General features: G+C 37.2%; 1 protein-coding gene across 1 annotated transcript; it reads left to right on the forward strand.

The window, feature by feature from the left end:
- Window positions 1-296: 296 nt before the first annotated feature.
- Window positions 297-5,137, forward strand: EXOC1L (exocyst complex component 1 like). The gene is made up of 2 exons (XM_026846670.1): window positions 297-892; window positions 2,720-5,137. The coding sequence occupies exons 1-2, from the start codon at window positions 791-793 to the stop codon at window positions 2,981-2,983; spliced, it is 366 nt and encodes a 121-aa protein (XP_026702471.1). The 5' UTR covers window positions 297-790; the 3' UTR covers window positions 2,984-5,137.
- Window positions 5,138-9,655: the final 4,518 nt, after the last annotated feature.

Genomic DNA, 9,655 nt, shown 5'->3' on the forward strand with positions numbered 1-9,655 from the left:
TGGGAAAGTGGTCTGCCTGCATCCATCATACTGGATGTGCAGGAGATTGTTCAGGCTCCTTTTCACACTCATTATTGTGCAACAGAGACCCAATCTGCTATGCAGTGCTTAGTGTAATCAGCCAATAATGGTAGTTATTGCAAAGAATGTCTTCATGCTCTTTTTACTCTCATTTCCCATCTAAGTTGGAAAATAGTAAAGTTGCCCTGGGCAACTTCATGCTTTAAGAAATATTGTTTATGTTATTTTTGTTGTGGCCTACTTACATATTTTATAGGGAAATAAGGCTTTTGCTTTAAAACTAATAATGGCTTTGTAAGATAACTTCAGCCACAGCATGGAAAGTACAGCACAAGTCATGTAAACACAGAACATTGATAGCGGTTTTACAATTTTCTGACTCCAGCACTCCAAAAGGTTCCCCCTTGAAGTAAGCAGGATAAGTGGATTATCCATACAGATTCAGTGACTGAATTAGGCTTTCACTTCATTACTAGTGAATTCAGCTGAAAAGCTTTTGCATGGACAAGATTCTCTTTTCACGGGACGGGTAAGGTAAATCCTAAATCTACTAAAAACTGAGAACATGGTGCCATTCCTACTACCTGAGCAAAATAAAACTGTTATGTTCAGTACAGCCCAATAAAGCCTTGTCCATCATCATTTAAGTTACTATCTAAAATGTAGTTTGATTAAGTCTTTTATTATTGGAACTTTTGGGAAGTACTTGCTTGCATATCTAAACTATTTTTTTCTTGCAGTGACAAAAAGTGAAGAAGTAGAAATATGTATGGTTAAACACTTGCGAGTAGATCGAGAGGAGAAATATGAAATAGTTGAAAAGTGGTTTTTGAAAGATCTACAGATGATTGATGGAAAAGAAGCAGATACTGTACGTGTTATGTATTATTAAATACATATATTAGAGTATACTTTTCTTGTGTTGCAATTTGGGATTATTGCAATTAATGCAATTAAAATGCATTGTCTGAAAAAGAAGAGTATGTAAAAAACCAAAATAAATCAAACCTCCAAGGAATTTTGGTTTTATTGCATGTGAGAAGCTCCATATCACATTTGCACTGTTGTGGGGGGAAAGGGAAGGAGAGAATTTCTTGTTTGTTGTGTTCTTCATTTCTCCAATTGAGATCTGAGGGACAAGCTGGATGTTTTCTAGTTTGTTCATCAAAACTGGGAATAAAAGTTCTCCACCTGCAGCTTCTAGCGTAAACGAGTTAATTGCATAGATTTTCATGCATATTTGAAAACAAAATTTTGTTAAATATTTTTATGGAGAATGTGACCCAGTCATTTGAATGTATGAACCTGTTCTCTGTGTGACAGTGTCTTGCAAGTGCATGGTTTAGTGTACCAGCTCACAAAGTTGTGCCTCTTTCACATAACTTGATCTCATATCACTTGGATTAATTAAATAGTTGTGTATTTGTGTATGTAAACAGCTTTGGCTAGATCTGGCTGACTTACTACTAAAAAAGTCCTAATCTCTCAGATACAACTTCAGAAGGGTAAAACAAGGCTGCAGTAGTACACTATAGAACAACACCAAAAGGAGAATTAAATCCTATTTTACAAAAGCTGGAAGAATATGCCAAGAGGAATATATTACTACATGTAGGAGAAGCCATTTTAAGAGTCACCTGTGCATAATAATGTAGTCCAGGAAAAAAAAAAAAAATTACTTTTTTTCCCACTGAATGTGCTTTCAAATGAACATAAAATATAATTCAGATTACATTATCCTAGTGAAGAACAAATCAAGAGCCCACAGGAAAGGTTTCAGAGCCTCGCCCCAAGGAAAATGACAAACTGTGGTTATTCTCCTTCTGTCCTGTGCACGTTATCCTCAAGTCTGAAACTAGGAACTTGGGAGACAGAGGAGGTGGGCGCAGGTTCAGAGTATCCCTGCACCCTGCAGTTTAGGCCAGAGGGGGAAAAATCCCCAAACCTAATAATACGTTACATTCTTTCTCCAAGTCCTGGAGATGTTCCTGTCCTTTTCCCAGCCAAGGCAGCCAGAGGATTTCCTCATCTCTTGCCTGCATGAATTTACTTTAGGTTTTTCCTGAAGTGTTTTGCTAAAATATCCTTCAGAGATGATTCGGCCTTCCACAACTGGAATGATCAAAATCTGTCTCATTTTTCATTAAAGAAAAGCCTAAATGAACCTCGAACTCATAATTATAGGGTGATTAACACTGCTATAAATATGCCTAACAGTTACTCATATCCATAGAATTTACAGAATTTAGCTACAGCTAGGATTAATTGTGCCAAAGAGCCAGAAAGCACAGAGAATTACAATTTAGGCAGGAAGAGCAATCAATATTCTTCTTCTGACAGGCATATACAAGTGCTTTTCATATAGTGTGTTTTAGGCAACATGACAAATTGGTTCATTTCAAAACAAGATTGTATAATCCCAAGAAACTGCTGCATATCGCTTGGGCAAATTCTGGAAGTTTTACTCAGGCAAAACTCCTAATGGCAAAGAATAGCAGATATATATATATATATATATATATGGCTACTTTGTAAAGTTTTAAAAGACTCTTTAGTATGAATAGCCAAAATACACAAAGTCCTTTCGAGTCCATCAAACTGAGAAAAAGCCCTGAAGGTAGCTGGGCAGAGAACAACAGACTGCCATTCTAACATCTGTAATGAATGTTGTAATTTCATTCTCTCTCTGTTTTTTCAGGATAATCCATATTTTGATATGCACTTCCACAGAGTCTACAATCTGGAAGCATATAGTTGTGCATCTAAATATACCTTTGCTCGAACACTAAACAAACTGAATGAAATGTACCTTAAGAAGGACTTGAAGATTGTGAACTTTGATGACACCTACCTAAATGATGATTCAATCTGGTCATCCAACAATAGGGATTGCTTAGTACTTATGAGGATATGCTTCTACGCTTCCAACCTTTTATGTCTCTCCTTGTGTCCTTTGTCCTAAAGATGCATTTTCTAACATTAAGATGACTGGTTGACTTTCACTGACCAGCTTTTCATAAATAATCTGATCAAAAAGATAGTGAGTGATATGCAGTATCTGCTTTTTAACATTACATATAAGTAAAAAAATGGAACATACTTTTTACATAAACAATTGACCATTTATTTGCATATATTAGGAGAGCCTCACTCTGGCAAAAACTGACAAATATATGAGATTTTCAACATAGCACCAGTAATTCTCATGGTCAGTGGTGATTACTTATGTAAGTAGAGCTCAGCATTTGCTCATATGTTCATAGAGGTATAAATTGTCTTCCGTTAATAGCTGGAAAGCTATTTTTAAAGCATTAAGAGCATTAACAGTTATTTTTTACATCCTAGAAGTAGAAAAAAAGAAAGCAACCAAGTGAGTTCTGTACAAGAATGATGCACATTTCCACTTTAACTCCATTAAAGAGATCATGCCTACATCAATACAAGAATCCAACCCTCATCCCGATGAATTGGAGTTTTGCATTCGGGTACCATGGGACCAAGTTTTCACCTTTTGGCCTTTCCATTATTTGTGGTACTTAGAAAATGAACGTTCTTAAGCATAATTGCTTTATATATCAGATGTTTCAGAACTTTTTTTGTTTTATATCATTAACATCACCTTCCTGGCACTTTATTGTTTATGTGTATGAACAGACCCAGTTAGGAAACAGAAATTATTTGCTCTACTTCTGAACCAAGAGTTAACAAAATACTATGTAAACAGCAGTTGCTGGCTACTACAATTACTTCATAGGCAAGTGTAGACTTTTCAAAATTCATAGAATTATGAAAATAATTTTTACCAGTTTATAGCTTTTTGTTGGCATATTCAATGCACCACTTAAGCATGTATTAGTAGAGTTACTTTATCATGGGTTGGAGTCTACTGAGTGGTTTGGAAGATCTCACCCGTAACAAAAAATAACAGCTGGACTTGTGACAGCATGATATTACAGTAGAAACAGAGGATGAATTAAAGCTGTATTCAAGACCTGAAGAGGAACAAAGTTGACAATAAGAAGCACAGTGATATTGCCCAGTGTCAGTCAACTAAGCTAGCTGGCTGCTCTTCCCGTAGCCAACAGAGAAAGAAATGCCAACCCAAAAGGTGATTGGGAGAAGCTTCTGATCAGAATGCCCTGCAGGAGAAAATTTGCTTTCCTGTTTAGCAGCCAGGAGAGTACAGGGAGACTAGCTGTGGATTAAACCAGCTACAAACCTACAGTTGACCAATGTAAATAGCTCCTAGGAAGTCATGAGCTGGTTACTGTCTTCTCTCAGTACCTGCCATCTGTAAAATGGAATAGTTGTGCAAGGGTACTGTGACTTGTACTTCACTGTTGTCTTTCACAGGGACTCCCACCTTTGAAAACATTTGTGTAAATGTATTTTGGATTCAAAGTTGAAGTAACATCAAATGAGGAAGAATATATTTGAAAAACTGTATATAAAATGTACAGCTTTCTACGTTACTTTTAAAATGTTATCCTATTGCTTGTATATAGGAAAGGCCATAACTTTGATTAGCTAATCTTCAGAAGCTATATATTTATCTAAGCATATGTTGTAAATTACATTCATTCTAATAGAAATCTTAGTAATTATGCATTATCTTGTCAGTTGTGAAGGTAGTTTATGTGGGTAACACAAATCTTCTGGAATTTGTAAGAACTTAAGTCTTACATTTGCCACCTAAATACTGTTAGAGAGAAGGACTGTATTTATAGTAATTCATAGTAAATGCAGTTGTTCTTTTCAGGCTGTCTTTGGGATAATCCAGTGCAAGGATGTGGGTTGTAACATGTGGTCCAAAGCTACTGCAACTATTTGCCCAACATCCAGGTTCCACAAAACCGTCTTCAGTAGCAAGTATAAATCAGACTACTGTTACGTATGATACATTGTTGCGTTTGGACTGTGTATTAATTGTAGAGGTTACAATGTTTTCTGTAATGTTTACAAATTCTTTGCTTAATAGGCACAAGGAAACATTTCCTGGGTGGAAAAGCTCCCGTCTTTCATCTTGTAATTGTAAGAAAAACATAGAATCTCTAATACCGAGCACTTCAGAGCATTCTTATGAAATAAAGTACAGGTGTAGTGAATTCCTGACCAATAATTGTATCGTCTTAGAAATGGGTAAGCTAAAAATGACTGTAATGTTCAACAGTATTTAATGGACTTGCATCAGTAGTTTATATCTTTCTATTCTTGTACTGTATAAACATTAAGTTGACTACATTAGAAGACAAATAACCCTGCATTTTATGTGGAATTATATGCTATTAAAATCTGTTTGGCATTTCTTCTGTCTGTTAAAATAATATTTCAGTTATTCTTCACTAAGTGATCAGACTAAGCAAAAGGAAAGACGTCCATGTAAATTATTTCAGTTATTATCACAAGGAAAAATATTTCAAAGATCTTTGTGGACCTAATCTAGGTACTCCTTGCATTTATACAGTTCTTTGTAAGATGTCAAATACCAAGACACCGTGTAATTGCTAGTGATCTGATTGCACTATGGAAAGTCTTTGTCCTGAAATGCAGGAGACTGTCACTTGCGGTTAGTATAGCACAGCTGCACCACAGGAGATGAAGAATATGCTACATGATAAATGGAAAAGGTCTGACAGGCTAAATAGTACATCGTGCAGTTAATGCAGAAGTGTTTCCTACATCACATTTCCTGACATTGCATACACAGAATACAGTTTGAAATAATTCATCTGCTTCTCCTGGAAGACTTCTCTAAAATTGAGTAGGAGTAAACTTACAGGAGTAAAGGGTTATCATAAATGGATCTGTAGCTTTCTTATAAAAGGTTTCAACTAAATGATGAATTAATATGTGGGATTGTGGATATAATGTGGATTTTCTTCAGAACAGAGGAATTGTTACCAGCCATATCTGTTGCAGAAAAAGAAAAAATATGGCAGCCTGAAAAGGAAGAAGAGTGATAGTGAGCAAACAGAACTTCACGCTCACTTGTTTAAGAGGCAGAGAGAGAAGAGAATTTTTCATAAAAGACAGATTATGTTTTTTTCCTAAGTGTATTTTTTTAAACCCTAACCAACATCAGAACTAAAAATACGGGAAGACCTATGACAAAAGAATTTGAGAATATTTTGTATTTAGCATTTATCACTATCGGATATGTCATATTCTATACTTTAAAAAAAACCCAACCCAACATCAGTTTCCTGCAGCTCCATGCTATAAAATAAAGCATTTAACATCATTCAGATACGATAGCTCCATATTAACCAAAAAGACACTGGTGAGATTCCACTGGAGTTCATGGATTTAAGATAATTCTCACAATCGAAGGACCCATGGCCTTATATTTAAAAGAGAAGGACTTTTCCTCTGTGTTTATCTTTCATGCATAACTAATCTTTTCTTGCATCTTAAATTAAGCTAATACAAATCAATGCAGAATTTAAAAAATAATTTTGGAAGTGAAACAGAGCAGGTAGAGGAGCCTGTTCTGGGCTGTGACTTAGAGGTTATTTCCCCTTATTCTTCCCCTTTGTATGTTGGAGTCATAGAGTAACCCGCCTCTTCCCAGTAAAAGCCTGTATTACTTCTTTCCCTGTCATCTACCTATTCCCCAATATTTTCAGTAATTTTCAGTATATAAATCTATAATTATTGTGGTAAACTGAGGGATTGTATTACATAATTTGTAATATGTCATTTACAAATAGTTTATCATGAGTTGAAGTCAGCATTGGAAGATCAAAGCCCCTTTCTAAAGACTAACTGTGGGAAGCTGAAGTAGGAGAGGAGGCAATGGCACTGTGCATCCTGTAAGATGATCTCATGTCAGTTTTAGCATGAGCAAACTATGGGTTTTGTGGGGTTTTTTTTGTTTGGTTGGTTGGTTTTGGTGGTGTTTGTTTGTTTGTTTGTTTGTTTGTTTTTCTGCCCTGAAGCAAAATTAACAGCTAAAGATGAGAAACTAGAAGGGTTTTGACCACCACCAAACAAAAGCTTTATGAAACCCTGTCCAATCTTTTATGGCTGCCTTGCCCAGTCTTTATAGATCTAGCCACAGACAGTTACACTTTTGTGGCTGAATTGAGAAGTTACAAAACTGTAACTTCTCTTTTAACCTTGGCCCTCATGAATGATGAATTATAGAAGCATACATCATATTGTTTTGTAAGTCAGAAATAGAAGTTCTTTCAGCAAGAGTATCTATTGTTCAGTCATGTTTAGTGCTTTCAAACAAGCAGAAAATTTATATAGGAATGATGAAATCATTTTTACATGTTAAAAGTCCATGTTTTGGCTATTTATAACAATAACTTGGAAAAGATGTCTTCTGTTGTTCTTCATGAGTCATGGCCTGGCTAATAAATTTTATTAACCATACCTGAAAGGCATACTGGTGTATTAATGTGAATAAATCATGCAGTTCAAGTAATCTGCAATGATTTCAGCCTTCCCTTAATTCTGTATGCAAGCCTTGAGGAAATACTATATTAATTTACATGAATAATGCTAAAAATGCATGTAGTATCTTGATCATGTGGAGAACTTCTGTCACAGCGAAGTTTGAACTGGAAGGTAGTTCCAGTTCTCAGTAAAATCAGTGGCCCAAGTAGCTACAGCTAGGTTTGGACATCATTTCTCCTGGTGAGCTTCCAAATCCTAAATGTCACTATCACTAGTCACAGAGCAACATTTCCCTCCGAATTATCACTGCTGTCAAAGACTCTCAGTTATTAAGGATGCTTCTGCTTAGGGGTAAAGCCAAAATCTGAATGCTTTTCACTGAAGTTATATTAATCCTGAAGCTGTGGCCAAGTTGTATTACAGTCATTCTGTTGCAGCTGCACTTGTAATTTGAAATTCTGAGATACTGTCATGTTGTAATGTGTTATATCTTTCAACCATGGGTATATCTGCATTTCTTTTGTGAGTACACTTGTCTCCTAAAAGACATAAAACTTCTTAATAACTCTGCCATGAGGTCAGTTTAGGACACAGACATCAGAATCAAGCTGACATGACATTGGTTTTGCTTTTGGTGCAACCCATGTTATTTTTCCCATGTCATTTTGCTCTTCTGTTACAAGCCCTTTGACGGCAAGAGCTCTCCCATCATACCAGCATGTGAAACACCTCTTGCAGGTTGCAGTACAGAGATCTTACTTGCTTTTCTTTCTCCACTCTTCTTGCTGGTTTGGTTTATGCCTTGTAATTACACTGTAGGGTTTTACCAAACAGCTGAACAGACCTAACCATTCCCAGCTACTGGAGGGAGCTTCTTCTCTTCAGCTCTTTAGAGCCTGGCGAGGATTTTCAGGCTTTTTCCTTGTTTCTTCCCCTACATGAATCAACCCACCGGAGGTGGGCAGGACCTGCCTCGGGAAGGCGCACGCAGACACAGTGGAAGGGGGACCACCCTTTCCAAGGCACCGCTAAACACCCTCTGGGGTCCCTTTACCACGGGGCGCTGCCAACCGTGTCACCGGCGAGGCCCGGCTCAAACCAGGCCCGGCCATCCACAGTTGCCGCTCCCGCCTAGCAATGCCGCCTGCCCGCCCCGTCGGCTTGCAGTGCCCGGGCCGGCTCGGCCCCGCTGTTAGGGCCACGGCACGACGCCGGCCCAGAAAATTGTTAGTCAGAATCAATGGAGTTTTACATTGCCATAGGGGTGTTGTATAAATAGCATTTCTTTGGTTGCCCTGAGCTCTGTACAGTTGATGCTGCTGATCCCAGCTTGATATGTTTGCCCTTGTTTTCTCAAAGCCTTAGGTTACTAATCTTTATAACTGCCAGATTGCCTAAAATGAGGGATGTGGTGGTGGCCAGCTGAGCTGAGGCATAGTGGGACATAAGACTAAAAGGAAAGTCAGTGCCTTTTCTGTTTCAAACACTAAGAGAATGTTTTTGTCTCAGCTGTGTGTTTGCCAGAGCAAGCAACCCAGGCATCTCCAGGAGAAAAATCCAACCTAAAATTTATCTCCATATATCATCTCAGCATCAGGTGGTGTAGGATGTGACATATACTAATAATGCTTTTAATGCAACTGTGGCATTTGAAGGCACAAGTTCAGAGTAATATTGGAGCTTCCATATTTAAATAAAGACGTTGAAATGTGATCTTTTAAGTGTTACTCTTTTTAATCTACCTACAGTCTCTCTGTAGTGTGAGGAATGGTGAATATTGCTAGTTACTTAATTTTCTGGAGCTTGGTGAGGTTTTTTGTTTTTTGTTTTTTTTTAAATATGATTCATCTGTGCAATCTTGCGTATTGGGTGGTGGTGTCCCATTCCCCCACCCTACGCCCCCGATGTTCCAGAATCTGGTAGGAATGAGACCACACTTTGTTAGGGAGCCAGGTGATTATACTGAAATTTATCTTGGAAGTCTCTTTAAGACTTTGGTGACTTCCTTGGGATTTTCTTTTTGTTTGGTGTGTGGTTAATTTAATGTTGGTCTTATTTTACCTCTGCATATTATTCATCATAATTGAACATGCTAGAAGTACAAATGCTTTCCTCTATGTTGCAAACTTACTTGAAGGCATTACCAAAGAAAATCACAACTCTCTGTGAAAGTTTTTAAACAAACATGTTGTTAATGCATCCCCCAAATCTGAACAGCTTTCTCTTATAG

The sequence above is a fragment of the Athene cunicularia genome, assembly GCF_003259725.1.
Source record: "Athene cunicularia isolate RWA chromosome 4 unlocalized genomic scaffold, athCun1 chr4_part1, whole genome shotgun sequence".
NCBI lineage: Eukaryota > Metazoa > Chordata > Aves > Strigiformes > Strigidae > Athene > Athene cunicularia.

Bases quoted from the DNA above. Each gene is read 5' to 3' on its own strand.
- EXOC1L (XM_026846670.1), top strand. From the start codon at position 791: ATGGTTAAACACTTGCGAGTAGATCGAGAGGAGAAATATGAAATAGTT. The intron at 893-2,719 runs GTACGTGTTATG...CTGTTTTTTCAG, and splicing joins ATGGAAAAGAAGCAGATACT to GATAATCCATATTTTGATAT.